The sequence below is a fragment of the Ranitomeya imitator genome, chromosome 4, assembly GCF_032444005.1.
Source record: "Ranitomeya imitator isolate aRanImi1 chromosome 4, aRanImi1.pri, whole genome shotgun sequence".
Lineage (NCBI taxonomy): Eukaryota > Metazoa > Chordata > Amphibia > Anura > Dendrobatidae > Ranitomeya > Ranitomeya imitator.
The window spans coordinates 234,555,295-234,580,273 of NC_091285.1; the positions used below are offsets into that span (position 1 = coordinate 234,555,295).

A 24,979-nucleotide genomic window follows, 5' to 3' on the forward strand; every position below is an offset into this window, starting at 1 on the left:
TGTTAAGACAAAGTTGATGTTTTGGAAAATTGTAGAATTCTTCATTATATATTCATAAAGCTTTATTTATATAAAACCAGAAAAGGCCTTTAAGAGATGGTCCAGATTACTAGGTAACAGAAGACCCAGCAATCTCAGAAATGTAGCGCACACATGGAAAAAGTCGCAATGTACAATTTAGGGATGCGTGTAGAAGATGTGTAACTTGTCAATTTCATTAACTCAACACTTTAGCAAGATTCTTTAAGCATTTATCTGTCAATTTAACTACTCATAAAATGTATCCAGCTCAAGAAGCCAAAATGCTTTATTGACTCCAGTGGATGTGACTGCATGATGATGGTGTATTCATGTCAAAAGGGTCACCTGCACCTGTTTGCCACCACACACACTGACTCTCTAACAGTTTGACCTATATGACTCCACAAGTGACACTTTAAGGGCCATTAGTCAAATGTTCCTCTGCTGCAGAGTTTTGTACATTACAGTAGGTGATACGCTAATCCCAAATAGTCACACCTGCTCTGGCAACTGTAATAACTGATTGTCTATGCGGCCTGCCTGGGGGTTACAGGGGGCTACTCTTTCTCATAACTGAGGTCAACAATGTGACAAGAAAGTAGTCTCTTCTTGGGTGGCTTTGCCATATGCCACAAACATTTTTAAACAACAGTAACAACAAAGACAAAGCAATAAAATATATTAGTCAAACATCTATTCGCATAGTGAAAAGTTACATTCTAAATTCTTATCCTTCTTTACCAGTGTCACCATTTGGGTTATTGTAGAAGGACACAGGAGACATTGATTGAGCAGTGGAGAAGATATCAGCTGAGCCTTCAAACACTCCAGACATAGCTTCTTTTAGCTGTCCCAAAAACAGAGATTTGGTATTTTCGTTCACTATTGTTGAAGTCTGGTACTCTAAGTTAAAAGGATACTGCAAACATAAAAATAAGTCAAATAAAAATAATGATTCAAGCATAATATCCCCCAAAGTAGTATTTATACCAATCATAAGTGCATGTATGTTCATGAAATTTATTAAGCTCTTTTTATAGTAAGTGGCAACATTGAATGAAAACTGTAGGGACAAAGAAGAGCAAAATAGTGCGTTATTCAGACAACCGACGTTTAAAAATGTGGAAATTGCTCACCTGATTGTGTTGTGAGAAAGCACAATTCTTAGAATTGAAGAGATGTAAAGACGTGGGTATGCTGCGCTGCCAGCATTTCTTCATCAGGACTATGACATGTTCTTAAGGATTTCCTGATGAAGAAGCGCCAGCAGCATTATTGCCTACTCCACATTTTTTAAATGTGGCAATTTTAGCATAAACGTACTGTTCTTAAAGTGACAACCTGTAATAATGGAAAACTCATACCTTGGGGCCTCTATACACATTAGACCAATCTGGGCCAAATCTGCTTCAGGTGGCAGTCTAAAGGCCCCGTCACACTTAGCGACGCTAAAGCGATCCCGACAACGATACGACCTGTCAGGGATCGTTGCTGCATCGCTATGTGGTTGCTGGTAAGATGTCAAACAGTGAGATCTTCCCAATGACGCAGCAGCGATGCGGCGACCTGTAGCGACCTGTACAACGATGTCGTTGGTCGTTGTGACCCTGTCACATGGCAGCTATTATGACGATTCAGACCTCAATGAGGGACGTCCTGTGTGACGTTGTAGTCACACAGGCGTGCATTTACTTTGCTTTTTCCGCGCCCATTCAGTTCCGATTGGTGGTTGCTACTGCGTTCTGATTGGTGGCGGCCTTGCCTTATGAGGCGACACAATAGCCCTTCCGTCCTTTGTTCCTGACCGCGTGGTGGTTTGCAGATCGTTGTAGAGTTCTCCGGCCTGCGACTCCTCTTCGATTTATCTATTTTTCAACGGTTCTTCTGACACCTAGGATGGAAGCGCTACTATGTCGCCTTCTGTTGAAGGCATGACCGCCAATCAGAACGCAGTAGCGACCACCAATCGGAGCAGAGGGGTGCAGAAAAGGCAACGCAAATGCACGCCTATGTGTCGGTGTCTGAGTCGTCAATGAGGTCGTTGGTAAGACGTCAAACACAGAGATGTGTGCTACCCAGCGGGACCTCAACGATCAAAAAAAGGTCCAGGCCATTCCGACACGACCAGCGATCTCACAGCAGGGGCCTGGTCGCTGCTACGTGTCAAACATAGAGAGATCGCTACTGAGGTCGCTGTTGCATCACAAAACTTGTGAGTCAGCAGCGATCTCGCTAGCGACCTCGCTTAGTGTGAAGGTACCTTTACGTGAATGGGGGCTCCTGCAAACTGATTGTCAGTGAAAATGTTGATTGGGCATGTCAGATTTAGTATGCTAATTGCTTTGTTCTTATGAAGAAAAGCTACCAGCATAGATGGCTGTCAATGGCTTTCTCATGGAAACATAGGGGCGTGCCGCCAAGCTGAATAGTTGGCAAAACCAGCTGATTTTGGTGGAAACAGCTCACCATCTATTTGCATAAGGGTCATCCCACTCTCCCCCAACAGTTGTTATGGAGGTAAACAATCCTATCCTTGTGTTAAGCTGAAGCTGTTTTTGCGGCTTTTTTTTATTGAAAATAAATGGCATACTCAGGCAAAGTGACTTTGTATATACAGCTCTGGCAAAAATGAAGAGACCACTGCAAAATGTTCAGTTTGTCTGATTTTTCTCTTTATAGGTATATTTTTGAGTAAAATGTAAATTGTTCTTTTATTCTATAAACTTCTGACAACATGTCTCCGAATTTCCAAGCAATAAATTTTGTATTTTTTTTCTGAAAAGGAAGAGTGGTCAAAATTGCAAAAAACAAACAAACAGTGCTTTCAGACCTCAAATAATGCAAAGAAAACAAGTTCATAATCATTTAGAAATAACAATACTAATGTTTAAAGTGTTGAGAAATCAATATTTTGTGGAATAACCATAATTTTTAATCACAGCTTTCACGCGTCTTGGCATGCTTTCCACCAGTCTTTCACATTGCTTCTGGGGCAAAAATGTAAGCAGTTCTTCTTTGTTTGATGGCTTGTGACTATCCATCATCCTCTTGATTACTTTCCAGAGGTTTTCAATGGGGTTCAGGTCTGGACCCGTGACAGGGTTTTGATGTGGTTGTCTCTTAATTTTTGCCAGGGCTGTATATATGAGTGAATCAATAAAGTTAATTGTCAGCTGAACAAGCATTAAAATGACAGTTATTAGAAGGCATATTCAATGTCCAAGCTGCATAGGACTTTAGTTCATTTCTACTAATGGGTTAGATGGCAATCCAAGTTCAGTTCAGTAATGAGGTTCACTTACACTGAAATATTATCATCAATAAGCATTTTCTAGGGTCACGGTAAGCTTGCAGTGTAAGCCTGTCAGTTATTTCAGGAAAAAGCTAAATGCTTGTTCATCGGGTGAAATTATTTTTTGTGCTGCAGAAAAGATCATGATTTTCAGCAAAATTAACCGCACTCAACTTGGAACATTTTTGCTGTTGAAGTGTGACACACTGACGCTGAAGCATGTGCTGAGCCTGTATCATCCTATCCTTGATACTCTATGGACTAAATGACTTTTTGAAAAAGACCCAGGATGGGTAGAAACATCACTTTGCCAGTCGCATATTTCCCTATATCGAGGACGCAGTTGTTATTTTGCCCTAATAAAACTTCAGCAGCAAAAATATTCCAAGCTTGAGTGCAGTTGATCTTTTTACAATTGCTATTTGGGTTGCTACTCAGATCAACCCGCACCTTCTTACTACGCACAAAATCTCTCTACGCCATCCTGGGAAAACAGGATTTGTGCTGCAGAAAACAACCACAGCCTATAAGCGCTAATTAATCCATCACAGATCGTTCAGTGGACATCTTGAAGAGTGGTCTTCCTGCCTAAACAGGCTATTAAGCAACCACTAATTGTTATATACCTACTGATGGGAGGTTGTTTAATGACACAAATCGGTTAATGCTAAAGAAACCACCGGAGACTAGACGCGGATGGACATGACTTTGGGAGAGATGGACCTTTAACTCCTGCAGGTTTGTTTGTATTTTGGTATAGATTTTAAACAAGAGTGATGTTGCTTTAAGACGAAGGAACTTAGTATGATTGTGCCTGGTGTATTACTGTGAGGAGGGTGGGGCTTATATAGGGGAGGTAACTCTGGCTCTCCCTCTTTCTCTCACCGGATTAACCTGAGGAAACATTTCCCGCCCTCCCACCCTGTTTATAATCTCTTTCCTATAACGTTTTAATTATTGCTTGTATAATGATGAATGCTTTATTGCATTTTTGAATTTGCCATTGTATATCTTGTACCAGGTTCAATTTTATATCGGCTATAAAGAGTTATCATTTGCATTAACCTTCTAAGCCCAAGGGAAGGGCAATCCTTAAGCCAAGGTTCCCTAGAGGTTTTCTCCATAGGGTTTTTTTCTTTTCCTGAGCGCTGTAGGATGACTCTTTGTGAGTCAGCGGTTTGCCAAGTTTAGTCCCCATAGTGTTTTAGCAGGGACTTCTAGTTTTTAAGTTTACAAACGTGATTTAATTTTTTTTTTTTTAAAGTGTCAAATGTGGCTTGGAATTTATAACCTGTCACGGCTTTGCGGTTTAGGAGTCAGGTGGAAGTTGCAGACAAGATAATGTGGACACTTTTAACTAATGGAGGATGTAAAACCTTATGGTGGTGAGCAGGCTCTGCTTTGGTGGCCAGCCTCAAGGACGATGTAATGGTAACATCAATCAGGGGCGGGCACAGTGGTTAAGCACAGGAGTGAGGATAATAGGGTCATTGGTGCCCTGAAAGTTTACTGGCTCTGCTTGAATGGCAAACCAGTGCGTGCTGCCACTTTATGGCTGTCTGTCCTGGTGCTGTATGTCAGACAGCTGGGGATATCGCAGTACTTGTGAATCCCAATGTACTAGCAATCCACCTGACTCCTACTGTGATTATTTAATCCTGTAATTTAAATAATAGCTATGGCCATTTTGACAACCAAAATAATGTGTTTTGTGCATTTATTTTAGTGCCTAGGTTTACTGTAGTTATGGTGGTTTTAAGATGGAGTGGGGTCCGCCCCATATCCAAAAGTCAAGGACCCTTAAGGAGGTTCATTTCTTACAGTCTTAATAAAAGTGCTAAAATGTGGTCAATTTATGGTCATGCAAAATCATTTTTATTGGCCAGAATTTAACCCTGCTGTTCTGTTCGGGTCATAGTGACCCGAACAGAGTTTTTGCGGCCCTGTAGATTTTTTTCTGTAGGTGTCTAAAACTTGAGACTCCTTGACTTTTCCTCATTTGGGTGGACCTACCTATGAGTATTTTTTTTCTTTTACTTTTTGCTACATGCAAAAAGTTACACTTGTTGTGTTCGGGTCATAGTGACCCGACATCGTTTTTTACAGCTGTGAGGCCATATTTTCAGTGAAATAAAGGAGTTATAACCTCAGTTGGGTCTATTTATTGCATCTACTATTGTATATCAATTGATTTATTTCCTAAATTATTTCAATGGGGTCGTACATGCGCTCTACTGGGGGTATGCATTGAGATCTGCGCACCATAAAAATGGCTTTATATTGATTATTTTTGGTGCGCAGTCTATTCTAAAATGTAGAGTGCATCCAGAGAGATCACTAGGTGTGCACTACACGTGTATATTATGCGCAGAACGGACTGCTCAGAACGCGCTGTCTAAGACTTTTTTTTTGTAAAGCTGAGCTGTAAAGTCTTGCAAATATTTTTTTTTTGCTAAGTAAGTCTGTCTTCCTGGCTTATCTGCTTGTTTTCAGAAGGGTTCTTATCTTCTCTGCTCTTATCAGTACACATATGCTAGCCCAGACATGTTACCTTTCAGTTTCTTTGGAGAGCAGCTGTGTGCTTCTACCCCCATGGCCTCTTCCGGCATCAAAAGAAAAAGATGCAGCTATTGCCCTTCTACTTGTGACAACAAGACGAGTATAACATGTTCTGGCTGTAAAACATTTCTATGCAAAAATCATGTGTATTGTTTTTCATGCAACAATCCGTAAATTTATATGATCATGTAAATATATTCACATTGTAATGTTTATTATCTTTAATTTTTTATCACAAAATGTTTGATTTGATTGTTTTTTTTTTGTTTTTTTTTTACAAAATATGTGTAGTTTTCTATTTTCGTTTTGCTCATTGGATGGATCTGTTTTTTCAGAATAAAAACAAAAAAAAAGATTTCTAGTTCATTTTTCTTTTTTTTTTACTACCAAACATGTTCACAAACAGTCTAGTAAGCAAAAAGTATTAAAAAAATGGAGTTAGAGTGTCTAAAATCAAGGTTTAATAAGCCGGGTCATAGTGACCCGGAACACTACAAGTGTATAGTAAATGCAAACAAAACAGCAGGGTTAATTATCAGGGGGTTAATGGCTTAGACTTTTTTAATTTAACATGGCATTAAAACTCCTGGGAGCTTTTAATCTACTAAAATTAGTTCCAACTTAAAACCTTGGGAACAATGTCTTTACCTATGCATACACTCATGTTGGGGACTGAATTTCAGCAGTATGTTTATTACAAATCTATAAGTTCTTGTACCAAATTAAAGCAGAAGAGGTTTTACAGATTTTATGTAAACAAAGCTTTAAGTCACCAATAGGGTTGAGCGACCTTTACTTTTATAGGATCGGGTCGGGTTTCACGAAACCCGACTTTTTCAAAAGTTGGGTCGAGTGAAATCGGCCGATCATATAAAAAAGTCGGGGTCGGGGTCGGCCGAAGCTCGAAACCCAATGCAGTGCATTGGGTTTCCAATGGTTCCCAGGGTCTGAAGGAGCGGAAACTCTCCTTCAGGCCCTGGGATCCATATTTAAGTGTAAAATAAAGAATTAAAATAAAAAATATCGCTATACTTACCCTCTGACGCGCCCTGGTACTAACCGGGAACCTTCCTTCCTTCGAATCAGCGCTTCCAGGACCTTGCGGTGATGTTGCGGTGACGTTGCGGCTTGTGATTGGTCGCGCGGCCGCCCATGTGACCGCTCGCGCGACCAATCACAAGCCGCGACGTTACCACGACGTCACGCAAGGTCCTGCAAGCGCTGATTCTTAGGAAGGAAGGCTGCTGGAAAGAAGCAGGGCGCGTCCGAGGGTGAGTATATTCCTATTAGGTATATACTCACCCTCGGACGCGCCCTGCTTCTTTCCGGCAGCCTTCCTTCCTAGGAATCAGCGCTTGCAGGACCTTGCGTGACGTCGCGGTGACGTCGCGGCTTGTGATTGGTCGCGCGAGCGGTCACATGGGCGGCCGCGCGACCAATCACAAGCCGCAACGTCACCGCGACGTCACCGCAAGGTCCTGCAAGCGCTGACTCGAAGGAAGGAAGGTTCCCGGTTAGTACCAGGGCGCGTCAGAGGGTAAGTATAGCGATATTTTTTATTTTAATTCATTATTTTACATTAAATATGGATTTCGATACCGATTTCCGATATTGCAAACATATCGGAAATCGGGATCGGAACTCCGATACCACATTCAGAAGATCGCCGACTTCATGGCCGACCCCACACAGGGGTCGGGTCGGGTTTCATGAAACCCGACTTTGCCAAAAGTCGGCGACTTCTGAAAGTGGCCGACTCGTTTTGCTCCACCCTAGTCACCAATACACATGGAATATACATGTTCAGCATAAGTATCACTCTGACATGACATGCATATGAACAATGTACACGAGAAGAGCCACACTCCACAAAATAGCAATAAATTCCTACAAAGGATATAGTACTGATGGCCAAAAATTAATAGAAAATGCCACCCTTATTTAATCAATGCAAAATTCATAACTTGAAAATATCTATCTGATAAATGCCCCAAGTGCTGGCCTTCATTTGTTTTTATTCCTATTCCGAAGAAGGGAGATGCTACCGATTATGGAAACTATAGGACTATTGCACCCATACCTCATGCCAGCAAAATGCTACTGAGGATCCTACAAAGACAGTGTTACTTCGACAAAGAGCTGCCAGAGAGAGGCACAAGCAAAATTGAGAAAAGGCAGAGGAACATGAGATGTGATTGCTAACATTAGATGGATAATGGAAAAGGGCAAAGCATACATCTATTTTTGTTTCACTGACTACAGCAAAGCCTTCGATTGAGTATATCACCAAAAAATTTAGAATACCATGAATGATATAGGTGTGCCGAACCATCTGATCAGCTTCATTAGCAACATTTACATTGACCAAGAAGCAACAGACCAAATGGAACACAGCGACACGGCATGGTTCAAAGTAGAATGCGGAGTCAATCAAGGCTGCATTCTGTCACAATTTCTCTTCAATTTGTGTGCAGAAGCTATTTTCAAGATGGCTGGACTTGCCGAAAAAGAAGAAATCAAAATTACTGGACGAATCATCAACAATCTTAAATACACAAATGATACAACATTGAAAGCAACAAGCATAGATGGAATGGAGGACTTATTACAGAATGTCAAGATGGAAAGCTCAAACATGGGACTGCTACTGAGCACAAAGAAGAAAAAGATATTGACTACTATCAGGTACGACTAGGACTCATTTGAGATGGACCGTGACTAACTGGAAGATGGAAAAGACTTCAACCTATTCGGATTGATGATAACTCAAAATGCACCGATGACACCAAAAGTCAACAGAAGAATAGCCTTTCTGTGGTAACATAGGGATGCGAAACCTGGATGATAAAGAAACATGACAAAAGAAGACTAGAAATGTGGTGCTGGAGAAGGATACTATCAATAACATTGATAACATTATTGATACCTCCCCTGCCCATGAGATGTGGTATGATCAGACCATGTTCCTGCAAGGTCAGGTACAGCCATTAGACCTCCTTCACAAGTCTGTATTTAAACATGTGTGTGAAAAAATGGTACTGGTGCCATTAGTGTTTACATCAGTGCATCATCAGTGTGTCAGCGTTTGCCATAACTATTTTTCTGTTATGGTAAAAGAAAGAAAGAAATTACTAAGCTTCTACGTAACTTTGCAAAGTTAAACAAGGACAGTACATAGGAATATATATTGATGGCATTCATGTGCTGTACATGTTTTTCATGGACGAATAGACTTGTACATGTACAGTTAGGGCCAGAAATATTTGGACAGTGACACAATTTTCGCGAGTTGGGCTCTGCATGCCACCACATTGGATTTGAAATGAAACCTCTACAACAGAATTCAAGTGCAGATTGTAACGTTTAATTTGAAGGGTTGAACAAAAATATCTGATAGAAAATGTAGGAATTGTACACATTTCTTTACAAACACTCCACATTTTAGGAGGTCAAAAGTAATTGGACAAATAAACATAACCCAAACAAAATATTTTTATTTTCAATATTTTGTTGCAAATCATTTGGAGGCAATCACTGCCTTAAGTCTGGAACCCATGGACATCACCAAACGCTGGGTTTCCTCCTTCTTAATGCTTTGCCAGGCCTTTACAGCCGCAGCCTTCAGGTCTTGCTTGTTTGTGGGTCTTTCCGTCTTAAGTCTGGATTTCAGCAAGTGAAATGCATGCTCAATTGGGTTTAGATCTGGAGATTGACTTGGCCATTGCAGAATGTTCCACTTTTTGGCACTCATGAACTCCTGGGTAGCTTTGGCTGTATGCTTGGGGTCATTGTCCATCTGTACTATGAAGCGCCATCCAATCAACTTTGCAGCATTTGGCTGAATCTGGGCTGAAAGTATATCCCGGTACACTTCAGAATTCATCCGGCTACTCTTGTCTGCTCTTATGTCATCAATAAACACAAGTGACCCAGTGCCATTGAAAGCCATGCATGCCCATGCCATCACGTTGCCTCCACGGTGTTTTACAGAGGATGTGGTGTGCCTTGGATCATGTGCCGTTCCCTTTCTTCTCCAAACTTTTTTCTTCCCATCATTCTGGTACAGGTTGATCTTTGTCTCATCTGTCCATAGAATACTTTTCCAGAACTGAGCTGGCATCTTGAGGTGTTTTTCTGCAAATTTAACTCTGGCCTGTCTATTTTTGGTATTGATGAATGGTTTGCATCTAGATGTGAACCCTTTGTATTTACTGTCATGGAGTCTTCTCTTTACTGTTGACTTAGAGACAGATACACCTACTTCACTGAGAGTGTTCTGGACTTCAGTTGATGTTGTGAACGGGTTCTTCTTCACCAAATTAAGTATGCGGCGATCATCCACCACTGTTGTCATCCGTGGACGCCCAGGCCTTTTTGAGTTCCCAAGCTCACCAGTCAATTCCTTTTTTCTCAGAATGTACCCAACTGTTGATTTTGCTACTCCAAGCATGTCTGCTATCTCTCTGATGGATTTTTTCTTTTTTTTCAGCCTCAGGATGTTCTGCTTCACCTCAATTGAGAGTTCCTTTGACCGCATGTTGTCTGCTCACAGCAACAGCTTCCAAATGCAAAACCACACACCTGGAATCCACCCCTGACCTTTTAACTACTTCATTGATTACAGGTTAACGAGGGAGACGCCTTCAGAGTTAATTGCAGCCCTTAGAGTCCATTGTCCAATTACTTTTGGTCCCTTGAAAAAGAGGACGCTATGCATTACAGAGCTATGATTCTTAAACCCTTTCTCCGATTTGGATGTGGAAACTATCATATTGCAGCTGGGAGTGTGCACTTTCAGCCCATATTATATATATAATTGTATTTCTGAACATGTTTTTGTAAACAGCTAAAATAACAAAACTTGTGTCACTGTCCAAATATTTCTGGCCCTAACTGTACATAGCAGGGTCACATTTATAAGATTATCTCAGCACAGGAACATTTTTTAACACATGCAATTATGGAACTTGTTTGTATTCCAAGATTAAAATGTACTTTGTTTGTAGGAAAACCCCTTTAAGTATTACATGTATTGGCAGCAGCGGTGACATCATGTCGACAGTGTGCATCACCTCTGTAGCCAATCACTAAGCTCAGCAGCGGTGTTGAGGTAATCAGCATACACATGAACATGACAAGGACATGTATATACAGCTCTCATATATATACAGCTCTGGTTAAAATTAAGAGACCACCACATCAAAACTCTGTCATGGGCAGCCCAATCTCCAGACCTGAATCCCATTGAAAACCTCTGGAATATAATCAAGAGGATGATGGATAGTCACAAACCATTGAACAAAGAAGAACTGCTTACAATTTTGCGCCAGGAGCAGTGTTAAAGACTGGTGGCAAGTAGGAACTGTAAAATTCGGGACCCCTACCGAACACATAGTGTTCGGTCACAAGGTCGCAAACATGGGTTTCCATGGGAAACCGCACGAACACTGTCAGAAAAAGCCGAAGACTGCCGAGTGCAGTGAATACTGCCGGGAGGTAATGAGCGGCCCAGAAGCAGATGTAGCCGGGAGACAGCAGGACTGGAGGACGCGTCGCTTGACAGGTAAGTATAATTATAATGTTTATTATTAATTTTATCCTTTCTTTTACAGACCCACCCCCCCCCCCCTACCGCCCCATCCCATATCTGTAAAGTCCAAGTTCGGGGTTCGGATGCAAGTTCGCGTCATCTCCGGCCTCGAACTCGAACTTTACAAAAAAATTCTGGTGAACCCGCCGATCCCGAACATCGGGGGGTTCGCCCATCACTAGTGGCAAGCATGCCTAGACGCATGAAAACTGTGATTAAAAATCCTGGTTATTCCACAAAATATTGATTTCTGAACTCTTCCGGAGTTAAAACATTAGTATTTTTGTTTCTAAATGATTATGAACTTTTATTTTCTTTGCATTATTTGAGGTCTGAAAGCACTGTTTTTTATTTTGACCATTTCTCCTTTTCAGAAAAAAATACAATATTCATTGCTTGGAAATTTGGAGACATGTTGTCAGTAGTTTATAGAATAAATGAAAAATTTACATTTAACTCAAAAAATATGCCTATAAAGAGAAAAATCAGACAAACTGAACATTGTGCAGTGGTCCAAAAGTAGGTGGACAGAAAATAATAACATTTATTTTGATTTATTATTATTATTTATTTTGAATTTATATTATGTTAAACCAGAGAGTTATGTAACACAAAATAGTTAATAAATAACATTTCCCACATGTCTACTTTACATCAGCACAATTTTTGAAACAAATCTTTTTTTTTATAGGAAGCTATAAGGGTTAAAAGTTGACCAACAATTTCTCATTTTTACAACAAAATTTACAAAACCATTTTTTTTAGGGACCACCTCACATTTGAAGTCAGTTTGAGGGGTCTATATGGCTGAAAATACCCAAAACTGACCACATTCTAAAAACTTAACTTATAAAGGTACTCAAAACCAAATTCAAGAAGTTTATTAATCTTTCAGGTGTTTCACAGCAGCAGAAGCAACATAGAAGAAACAAATGAACATTTAACTTTTTAGTCACAAAAATGATCTTTCAGCAACAATTTTTTTAATTTTCCCAAGGATAAAAGGAGAAAGTGGACTGCAAAAGTTGTTGTCCAGTTTGTCTTGAGTATGCTGATACCCCATATGTGGGAGTAAACCACTGTTTGGGCACACGTCGGAGCTCGGAAGAGAAGTAGTGATGTTTTGAAATGCAGACTTTGATGGAATGGTCTTTGGGCGTCATGTTGCGCTTGCAAAGCCCCTGATGTGCCTAAACACTAGAAACCACCCACAAGTGACCCCATTTTAAAAACTAGACCCCCTAAGAAACTTATCTAGATGCGTGGTGGGAACTTTGAACCCCAAAAACCATGTTTGATAAATTTCCCCCTTCATAACCCTATTACACATACTGTCCACCTTCTTTTGGACCACCCTATATATCCCAACTATTCAACAAGAGAATGTACATTATGTAGACCTTACATTTTCACCTGCAAGCTAGATCTTTTAGAACTGACAACCTTTCTTGAGCTCTTTAGCAAACAATATACTTGATTTTTTTTATTAGGAAATTTTGAAGAATATATCATGTTCAATCTAAATGGGAAATTGTTACTGACGTTCCTCTACATAATTCTCATGACAATGACAATAATTTAATCCGGTTAACACAAATGAACATTGTACTGGACAAAAAAAAAAACTGCTTAAGAACATACATGAAAATCTGCATTGAATCCTAGACAAACAGCAACTGATTTATAAGGGTTTACACAAGTTTTGGCTAGAAAAGAACATCATGCCGCTGTATGTTATTGTAAGGGACAAATTAAAGTGAAGAATAAGGGCTGACACTTAACTTAATGGACTGCGGCACAAGACGACCCTGAGATCCATCATAATTGCTGCAGCAGATCCTTCATTTTGCCAGTGAATTGACATGCCTAAAACTATTCATGGCAGTCATAAATGGATTTATTAGGGGACCCATGAATAACACCCTAAAGAAAACTCAGGCTGAAATGCTGGATTTTCAGTTAAGACACAGTTAGGGCAGCTGCAAGTGGACTCCTACATCAATCACTGAGACAAAAGCAAACATACAGTAGCCGACGTGTTCACACCCCCAATAGTTACCAGGGAGGAAATGGGCTGCCATTTCTCATTAAATGGGAAATCAAGTGCAAAATATATAATGAATTTTTTAAAAATTGGCAAACTAAGAGAACTTACATTACAAAAGCTGCAAAAGAGTCCTAATAGCTTATTATGGTGGTTTGTTGTGGCTGATAAATCGAAATAATGGATATCCTAAGTATCTGTGGAAAATCAATTATTGTCCACCTGTTTCATGTTGTTTTATTTTGTGCTGCTTATTTTGTACTGATCGGAGCTTATGTAATGTTTCCTTCTGGCTTTTTAGATCCAAAAAGAAATTTAGAATTGTTTTGGTGTTTTCTAACCTACATGTGTAATAACTATAGTATAATAGTTCCTAGGAAAAAAATGAATGAGAGTGCAATCGTTGTGAAAATAGTATATATCACGCAAATATCTTTACAATATAAGATGAACACCTAGCTACTGATTTGATTTAGCAAAAATGATCCCTTTAGAGGCAAGTTATAAAAACACAAGTCTTACTATACGGCTACGTTCCCACAATGAGCGTTTGGTGAGTTTTTGATGTTCCAGATTTTCAGCACTATTTCTGCACCTATTGTTAGGACTGGCGGAATGCACCAAATAAAAGATGAAATAATATTGGTGCATTCGCAGTCCGGAGTCCACCGTGCAGGTGAAAAACCTGCTGCTAGTAAATGGCAGCACTATATGGCGGTGGAAGTGAACCCTGTAAAGACACAGGTCCGCAATACCGCACTAATGAGTGCAAGCAAGGAGTCAGCGAACTCAATCCCAAGACTCAGGGTTGAAGTCCGTACAGACTACTTGCGCACCACACCGCAACTGGGTGTGTTAGGTATAGTAAGAGCACCGAAGTGCGAACTGTGCCGTGCTGGCAGACACCACTAAGTACCCGGACGTGGGTTAGGAAGCGCAATACTGGCGTGTGGCGCCGCACTGGCGGTCACAGCAATAGACGCTGATTCATGTGTAACACGTTGAGTGATTAGTCGGGCGCTAGGTAGCAGCCATACTCCTTACGCGAACAGTCATACAATAGGGTAGGGGTATTTAATGAACGACTTGCACTCACAACAAACACACGAATACAAATGTACACTAGCGCATGGCCGTGCGGTCATGCGAAGCTTATATAGCTGCAGTACGTTCAGGACCTTCCAATAAAGGACCAATGGGCAGCTGCCACAGAAGTTAGCCCTTTCAGGACCTTCCAGGAGGACCAATGGGAACCACTGCAGCATTTTAGCATGTGACCCTCGATCTCCAATGGGAGATCTCACCCTGGGCATGCTCAGAAGGGAAAAACCAGGACTTAGTCCCAAAAGCGTCCGCTCGCTGCTGCCCAGCACTGGCTTTAATGGCAAAAGCTGGAAAAGCAACAGCAAGCCTAAGCACAGAGTGAGACTGAGCCAGACGCAAGGACTGATGTCTCCGCTGAGCAGGTTCCACTGCGGCAGGAGAAGAATGGGAGACTGCAGCAGAAATGGCCCGAGATTCCCCCTGTGCAGAAGCGGGAACTCGACCCCTAACACCTATTAAGTAAAATAGCTAACTTGCATTTTTTCAAAAATACGCAGTATAAAAAAACTCACTATAAACGTATTGTGGCAATGTAGCCTAAGTGTCAGTTTTCAAATATATTGACGATAGACTGAAGCTCAATTCATCAAATTATTTACTCCAGTTCATAAAACACTTTAAAAAGTTGGACAAAATTTTGCACAAAGCCAAGCTACACAAAAAAATAGCAACTTTTTGGTGTTTTCATGCTATTTTCAGGCTGGGGTGTAACAAATTCTTCAAAGCTGTTGGCACTTCTGATGAGGAGCACAGAGGTTCAAGCTACTAATAAGATGATCCAAATTAATTAACTGGCGTTTGCCTCTTAAGGAATTTGGCACATTTTATTGCTGCACACCTTCATTAAGACTTGTGGACCAAAACCAAACCAAAGCCAAAGTATGTGTAAAGTTGCTCAGGATTGTATGTAGATTTAAATTGTGAATGGTTGTAAAAGTTAACGCTGGCTATGCACACAAGTTAGCTGTTGGCTAAACATTCGTTTGGCAGACCGCTTTCTTCCTGAGTATTCATCTATTTTCAAGAGGAAAGAGGTTAAAGCCACTGGCAGACACCTCAGGCTATGGTTTTTATCACTTGAAAATCTTGAAAATAGAAAACTGATGATATTCAAACCACTGATCTTTCTCTCCCCCAACATCAACTGCTGGGGAGAATAGGGAGCTCCCCTTACATATCAGATGGTTAGCAGGTCCTCCTGACAATATCAAAGGGTTCAGATGAAAAATATGTGACAGTAGCTTATCTCCAACCAGAATATACTGTTGGATTGAACATATTGAAATCCAACAAACCCATTCTCACTATTGCCTGACATTTTTATAGCCACATATATGTAAATATATTTATGGCCACAATATGTACTTTTGTATTAGCTGGTAATTTTTAATTAATTTAACATGCTGACAAAAAAATGAGGCGTAATTGTCAATATTAGAGATGAGTGAATTGATCTGCTCTGAATTGACTTTGAGTCGATTTCCTGATATGCACAGGCAAATTCTGACATTTTAAGATTTGATTTGTGCGGATCTAAAAAAAAAAATGTCCAGTACCATTTTAAAAAAAATATTTAGAATTGAGAGTCCTCAGTGGTTGATACCTTTTAATGGCTAACTGAAAAGATGGTAACAAATTGCAAGCTTTCGAGACTACACACGTCTCTTCATCAGGCAAAGACTAAAACAAATTCTGAAGAATCACATATTCATGCACAACATAGTATAGAAAAAAAATAAAAAAAATAAAAAAGGGGAAAAAAACATATTTTTCTATCTACTGGCTAACACGGTACCAAGATATATTTCTTTCCTGTATCAGTACCATTTTACACATTTTGAAGATTGCAGCAGCCAGAGTGGGCTCATGACATCACATTACAACACCTGGTCTAGAGCCAATCTAGGGAACTGTCACAAGGAGTATAAAAGATGTGGTTAGGGCAAGCACTGGCCATTATAAGATTTTACAACTTAGGGATAGGAGGTCAGAGTGTACAGCTACATAGGGATGGAAGAGGGTCTTATCTGATCGTGGAGTACTATTGTGGTAGTCTCAGTGTGTGAATAATAATCCAGATATTCAAGTAATGGGGGATGTGCAAATTCAGTGTGATCGGAATCGATTGATCTGTGATATACTGCATTAACACATTAATAGCACCTCGATAGCAGCATATTTTTATTCTTCATACACTGCAAACGAGGAAAGCAGTGTGACCCTCTTTCCTAATTTTGCTACTGAAAAAAATCCTGAAACCAAGGCTTGTCTGTCAGAGAAAGTTTGCTTATGAAACTTGTGAAACTTGTGGCTTGTGAAACTGGCAAGCCATAATTGATAGATTTTTGAATTACTTTTGACTTTTTTGTAAAGGTTTTTTTTTTTATAAAGACAAAAGAAAATTCTCCACAATCCAGAAATGTAAACACAATTATCAACTTCAAAAATTTGTGTATTGTAAAGAAAAGTTAACATTTTACACACTTTCTTCCTGACTTTATTTCAAATGCTGGTAATGGGGAACCCTAAGTGTTCTGGCTCGCCAAAATCTTGTGAGTTTGATTCCAGCCAACTCCATTTTTTATAAAAGAAAAAAAAAATATGCAGCGATCATTTTTTTTTATATATTTTTTTTAAATTAAAGACTGAAGTTTTAGGTGGATAGTGTGTTTCATCAGAGTTTAGATTTTGAAATAAAGTCATTGGAACTGGTGTATGACATTCTGACACTGGAGGGATGTTCCCACAGGAAGTGATATCAGTTTGTTTATAATTGTGATACCATGAAGATTCTGTATAAAACCACTGCTGTAAACAGACTCTGTAAAATCTTTGGCCCCGAGGAAGTGGCAGATTGCCTTGAAATGCGTCAGCACAATAAAGCTTTTAAGAACATTTTCATTGTGTGTGGTCAGCGTGGATACATTGAGAAACCCGGTCTTCTCCTTCCTTCTTTACCCCTAATCTTTAGCACTCCGTGGCCTAAAGAAGATATTTCACCAGAACAGCTTCTTCCAGTTGATTTATTGGAAAAATCAGCCTTTCGACATGGGCCGGAGAAGATGAAGGAAAAGATTCAAATGCCCAGCTGTCTTACTAGCTCTGTGAGCCATGGTGATAGGTTCACTGGCAGTGGTAGTAGCACTTTGTCCCAGGGCAAATCTTGTGGTGAGAATCAGTCGGAGAGTAAGGAATTTAGATCATTTACCACTCAAAGGCAACTGTCACCTTTAGGAGAAATGATGATTCTGTGGTGGACAAGACCTGGGAACCAGGCAGGGCTGTTGAAGACGTGATGTCATCAGAGGAGGAGGTTGTTGGCCTTGACAATACATGGTGCAAGCGATGTGCGGATAAAAGTTTCTCTAGGGCAAAATCTGCTTGTACTGCTGTCAGCTCTGGAGCAGGTGATGATGTCTGAAAGGTCTGGTGTGGATGTTCTTTTGCATGTTGCCCCCAGATAATTCTCTGACAGTCTGCAGGCTTTACAAGAGGAAAATAAGACGTGGACATTCTGGCTTGAATAGACTAGGAACAATGGATCTCCATAAGCACATCAAGCAACATCACTTGTTCATTTGGAAAAAGGAAGCCAGCCAACCATAAGAAGAAGCCTTAAGTTGTCCTCCTCCCACTTTTCCTCAAACTCCACTTTTTGTCAGCCAGGTCTCACCTTTGAATAGTGCCTGGTCAGTGTTCTGCTTGTCATACTCCAAGTATGCCTTCTCTCTTTATCCGTCACACCAGAAGGTATCCATCCTTGATTGTGTGTCAAAGAAACAAGCAAATGCTCCTAGTTATTTGCGTGTGTGCCAATTAATTTCTCACCTGGTCAAATTTCTAGTGATTCAGTCGATGCTGTACCACTATGTGGATTCAATTGTCTTTCGTGAAAGGATGACACATAGTCAGCCTCACTCGAAGGTACCCAGCCACCGTTATATCTCATAAAAAATGGTACCCACTTTGTGCTTTCACGTGCAGAAGAACGTAGGCTGTTCTCTCAACTTAACTCTGAGTTCTAAAGTGCACTGCATCGTACACACTGGATCATTAACTAAGTACATAGACAACAAATGAGTATAAAGGCTCAATATGTGAATGTTTTGTTTGGCAGAAATGCAACTTCACAATCGGAAAGAGTGGTGAATAGTGATGAATGAACATGCTCGGATAATGTCTTATCCGAGCACACTCGGGTGTAATCCGAGCATCTGGTGTCCTCGTATATTATGTTTGAGTTTCTGCGACAGCATGATTTGTGGCTGTTAGGCAATCCCCACATCTGTGGAGTCTGTCTATTTGTTATGCAATCCCCACATGTGTTGAGGCTGTCTAACAGCCGCAGAGACTCGAACATAATATGCGATCACTTCCAGATGCTCGGATAACACTGGAGCGTGCTCGGATAAGAAGTTATCCGAGCACATTTGCTCATCACTAGTGGTGAAGCCTTCACTACTGGGATCGATCTACATCTATTTTCACTGCCAGGTGGCGATTAGTTGTCTCCTTCTATACCTCTTCTGTTTCCAAGTTAACAGACATGATCTCCCACCCAACAGCCACAGGACTCAGCATTAATTCCACACACTGTCTTTTTTTTGTTCATGCAAGGTAAAGCACTGTAAAGTGGTTTTTCAGCTTAAAAGTATCAAGGACAAAAGACATAGAGCTAACAAGTTGCAGCTGTGCATAAAGCAGCAAATCTCATGCTTGCTTGCTCCTCATGAATTGCAGCTGGGCAATGTGATCAACAATTCCTGACTGCCATAAAGTTGGGCAAATAAAATTACGCTGCCTGCTTGCCACACATCCTGCATTTAATTATGCAACATTTCTTTATGTCCATTTTTTATGTCCATATGTGGTCCGTTTTTCAAGGAGCGCAAATATGGAGCGGTGCTCCAGGTGTGCCGAACGTCTGTGGAGAAAATCTAATCTACCAGAAGATTTCATCCATTATAAGTGCATGCTTAAAACATACAACTCTACCCTTCACCACTCCAAACAAAACTTTCAGCACCCTCATCACCTCACTGTCCAACAACCCTAAACGTCTCTTTGACACTTTTCATTCCCTACTCAACCCAAGAGTGCGGGCCCCAACCACGGATCTCGGCGCTCACGATCTGGCCAATTACTTCAAAGAAAAATTGACCACATCCGACAGGAAATTATCTCCCAATCCCTTCATACCATGCACTGTCCTCCCTCCCCCATTGCATCTAGTTCACTCTCTGACTTTGAACCAGTTACAGAATAAGAAGTAATCCGGTTCCTTGCATCTTCTCACCCGACGACTTGCACCAGTGACCCCATTCCGTCACATTTCCTCCAGTCCCTTTCCCCTGCTGTCTCCTCTCACCTAACAAAAAAATTCAACTTCTCTCTCTCTTCCGGTATCTTTCCCTCCTCATTTAAGCATGCTATCATACATCCATTACTTAAAAAAAATCCCTTGACCAAAACTGTGCCGCTAACTATAGACCCAATAGAAATAAATCGTAGCCGACAGCACTTCAACGCAGGAGTGCACGTTCCAATCCAACGGCCCAATTGGAGAGAAGTCACAGTCCAGTACAAAAAAGGAACAGAATCCCATGAAGATGATGGCAGATTAAAAGAGCTTTATTCTGCCATCATGCAATGTTTTGACCATAATAGGTATTTGTCAAGCATATACAAAACATAAAACGGCAGCCTTATATAGTGTGGTGGCACAGGCACACCAATCACTCACAAGGTACTGCCCACTTTGCTTTGAGCGCCATGAGTTGTGTGAGCAATGATTGCTTACAGGTGTAAACAAACAATGGGGTGAGTCCTGATTGGGATTTGGTTTCCATAACAATATGTTCAGATGTATATTTGATTGGTTGTTTGTCTGACATTGTGATTTTTTTGTAAAATTTATTGTTGTATTTTTTTCTTTTTATGTGTCTTATGCTAAGACTGTATTCTATTATATAGTGGGAATAAGGAGTTTGGAAAAATAATTGCTTATTATGTGTATATTTGTATTAAAGCAAAGTGGGCAGTACCTTGTGAGTGATTGGTGTGCCTGTGCCACCACACTATACAAGGCTGCCATTTTATGTTTTGTATATGCTTGACAATAACCTATTATGGTCGAAACGTTGCATGATGGCAGAATAAAGCTCTTTTAACCTTTCATCACCTGGATGGGATGCTGTTCCTTTTTTGTACTGGACGCTAACTATAGACCTGTCTCTAATCTTCCATTCATCTCTAAACTCCTCGAATGCCTTGTCCACTCACATCTTATCCACTATCTCTCAGATAACTCTCTTCTCGACCCTCTTCAATCTGGTTTCCACTCTTTACACTCTACTGAAACCGCCCTCACTAAAGTCTCTAATGATCTGTAGATTCAGTTTCCAGAACCATCTCTATGATGATGACACCAAATTATACACTTCTGCTCCTGATATCACGCCTGCCTTTCTAAAGAACACCTGTAAGTGTCTTACCGCTGTCTCTAACATCATGTCCTCCCTCTATCTGAAACTGAACATGTCAAAAACTGAACTCCTCGTGTTCTCTCCCTCTACTAACCTACCTTTGCCATCTCTGTGTGTCATTCCACCATTACTCCCAAGCAACATGCCCGCCGCCTTGGGGTCATACTTGATTCCGAACTTTCATTCACCCCCCACATCCGATCACTTGCTCACTCTTGTTATCTGCATCTCAAAAACATTTCTAGAATCAGCCCTTTTCTTACTTTCAACTCTGCAAAAACTCTTACTATTTCACTTATTCATTCTCGTCTGGAGTATTGTAACTCTCTACTAATTGGCCTCACTCTTACCAAACTCTCCCAGCTCCAATCTGACCTGAATGCTGCAGCCAGGATCATATTCCTCACCAATCGTTGTACTGGTGCCTCTACCTTGTGCCACGTGAGAGAAAACACCGTGTGCACAGCTATACTGTGGTGCTTAGACTAGGTTCCCAGACCTTCAATACAAATAGAAAGAAGTCTAGCACTCAACTTAAGCGGCAAAAGATTTGATTTATTTGTAGCACTCGAAATGTTTCAGTCCATAAGGACTTTCATCAGTCACGTGCCGTGACAGGATGTAGCACCCACAAGCTGAAAGCGCTGGTGTTCGGGGTGAGGGGCACTGCCTCCAGACACGGTGACTAGCGGTGGATACCGTGTCTGGAGGCAGTGCCCCTCACCCTGAACACCAGCGCTTTCAGCTTGTGGGTGCTACATCCTGATGTGCGGCCATTGCCCCACCATTACAGCACTCTAACTAAGCTCTATTTTACCTCCATTCTCTATAACGCAAGCTGTGGCGGCGCTTTTTGCACATTCTGTGCATCCCTGCTCTTTCTGAACCCAGCCCTACGGGCTTCTAACGGCACGTGACTGATGAAAGTCCTTATGGACTGAAACGTTTCGAGTGCTACAAATAAATCAAATCTTTCGCCGCTTAAGTTGAGTGCTAGACTTCTTTCTATTTCTACCTTGTGCCAGTCATTACACTGGTTACCCATCCACTCCAGAATCTAGCAAAAAACTATTACCCTCGTTCACAAAGCACTCAATGGCTCTGTACCACCCTACATCTCCTCCCTGGTCTCAGCCTACCACCTTACCCGTGCTCTCCGTTCTGCTAATGACCTGAGCTTAACATCCTCATTAATCAGAACCTCCCACTACCGTCTCCAAGACTTTTCATGTGCTGCGCCAATTCTTTGGAATGCACTACCCAGGGTAATACGATTAATCCCCAAGCCCCACGGCATTTGTTCTGACTAGCCTACCGCCTCAACGCATTAACCTAACTATCTCTGTGTGGCCCATTCAAAAAGCTTAAACCATAATCAAGTTCCTCGCATCATGTTCTCATACACTTTATGCAGTTAATAGCCCTCTGAGTCTGTACTGTTACATATTTAGGCTGTTAACTGGTTCATGCAACTTTACTTGAACACCTGATTCTTACACTATGGCTGGTCCGAACAACAAAAGTAATTGTTACCATCCACCTCTCATGTCTCCTCTTTTTCCTCATAGTTTGTAAGCTTGCAAGCAGGGCCCTCACTCCTCTTGGTATCTGTTTTGATCTGTTTATTGTTATGCTGTAATGTCTATTGTCTGTACAAATCCCCTCTATAATGTAAAGCGTTGCCGAATATGTTGGCGCTATATAAATAAAATTATTATTATTATTATATGGACGTACGAACACCCATTGTATTCAATGGTGGTGCGCATAAGGCAGGTTTTTCAGACAGACTGTGTGACCATGTGAAAAACCCTCTGACTTGAGTGTACTACGAAGATAAAATATAACTTTTATTTACATTATAAAAATAACATACACTACCGTTCAAAAGTTTAGGGTCACCCTGACAATTTTGTGTTTTCCATGAAAACTCATGCTTTTATTAATCAAACTAGATGGTGGCCCGATTCTAACGCATCGGGTATTCTAGAATATGCATGTTCACGTAGTATATTGCACAGCCCACGTAGTATATTGCCCAGCGACGTAGTATATTGCCCAGCCACGTAGTATATTGCCCAGCCACGTAGTATATTGCCCAGTGACGTATATATTGGCCAGCCACGTAGTATATTGGCCAGTGATGTAGTATATTGGCCAGCCACATAGTATATTGCCCAGTTACGTAGTATATTGCCTAGTGACGTAGTATATTGCTCAGCCACATATTATATTGCCCAGCCACATAGTATATTGGCCAGTTACGTAGTATATTGCCCAGCAACGTAGTATATTGCGCAGCCACGTAGTATATTGCCCAGTGACGTAGTATATTGCCCAGTGACGTAGTACATTGCCCAGTGACGTAGTATATTGCCCAGCCACATAGTATATTGCCCAGTTATGTAGTATATTGCCAAGCTACGTAGTATATTGCACAGCCCACGTAGTATATTGCCCAGTGACGTAATATATTGGCCAGCCACGTAGTATATTGCCCAGTTACGTAGTATATTGCCTAGTGACATAGTATATTGCGCAGCCACATAGTATATTGCGCAGCCACGTAGTATATTGCGCAGCCACGTAGTATATTGCGCAGCCACATAGTATATTGCCCAGTGACGTAGTATACAGCACAGAGCCACGTAGTATATTGCCCAGTGATGTAGTATATTGCCCAGCCACGTAGTATATTGCACAGCGAAGTAGTATACAGCACAGAGCCACGTAGTATATTGGCCAGTCACGTAGTATATTGCCCAGCTACGTAGTATATTGCCCAGCCAGGTTTGTCACAGGTGAAAAAATAAAAAATAAAAATATACTCACCTTTCCGAGGGAGCCCTTGTAGTCCATGGCAGGTTCCGGTCCCAAGGTTGGTATTAGCGCAGGACCTGTGATGACGTCGCGGTCACATGACCATGAAGTCATGGCAGGTCTTTGTAGCGCAGGCGCGCAGGGCCTGTGATAATGTCGCGGTCACATGACCGTGACGTCATGGCAGGTCCTTGTCGCGCAGGGCCTGTGATGACGTTGCGGTCACATGACCGTGACGTCATGGCAGGTCCTTCTGCCACCGGAACCTGCAACGGAAGATGGCGGCCGGTGCGAGCTGCAACGGAGGGTGAGTATAGCAGGTTTTTTTTTATTATTATTTTTAACATTACATTTTTTACTATTGATGCCGCATAGGCAGCGTCAATAGTAAAAAGTTGGGGACACACAGGGTTAATAGCAGCGGTAACTGAGTGCGTTACCTGTGGCATAACACGGTCCGTTACCGCCGGCATTAACCCTGTGTTAGCGGTGACCGGAGGGGAGTATGCAGGCGACAGGCACTGACTGCAGGGAGTAAGGAGCGGCCATTTTCTTCTGGACTGTGCCGCCTGTCGCTGATTGGTTGCGGCAGCCATGACAGGCAGCTGACGAGACCAATCAGCGAATGAATAACCGTGACAGAAGGACAGACAGACAGACAGACGGAAGTGACCCTTAGACAATTATATATATAGATGAGTTGCCAAATGAATTGAAAATCTAGTCCAGTCATTGACAAGGTTAAAAAAATAAGATTTTTATTGGAAATAATAATTTTCTCCTTCAAACTTTGCTTTCGTCAAAGAATGCTCCCTTTGCAGCAATTACAGCATTGCAGACCTTTGGCATTCTAGCAGTTAATTTGCTGAGGTAATCTTGAGAAATATCACCCCATTCCTCCAGAAGTCCCTCTCACAAGTTGGTTTGGCTTGATGGGCACATTTTGTGTACCATACGGTCAAGCTGCTCCCACAACAGCTCAATGGGGTTGAGATCTGGTGACTGCGCTGGCCACTCCATTACAGATAGAATACCAGCTGCCAGCTTCTTCCCTAAATAGTTGT

The 24,979-nt window shown here is 41.3% G+C and overlaps 1 protein-coding gene across 1 annotated transcript in view; it reads right to left on the reverse strand.

Moving 5' to 3' along the window:
* PTPRQ (protein tyrosine phosphatase receptor type Q) overlaps window positions 1-24,979 on the reverse strand; it is a 536,318-nt gene that overhangs the window by 398,278 nt on the left and 113,061 nt on the right. Inside the window, exons 7-9 of the mRNA XM_069762319.1 lie at window positions 17,819-18,093; window positions 8,399-8,519; window positions 763-940 (exon numbers count right to left, since the gene is read on the reverse strand). Coding sequence (XP_069618420.1) covers window positions 763-940; window positions 8,399-8,519; window positions 17,819-18,093 — 574 coding nt within the window. The remainder of the gene's footprint in view (window positions 1-762; window positions 941-8,398; window positions 8,520-17,818; window positions 18,094-24,979) is intronic.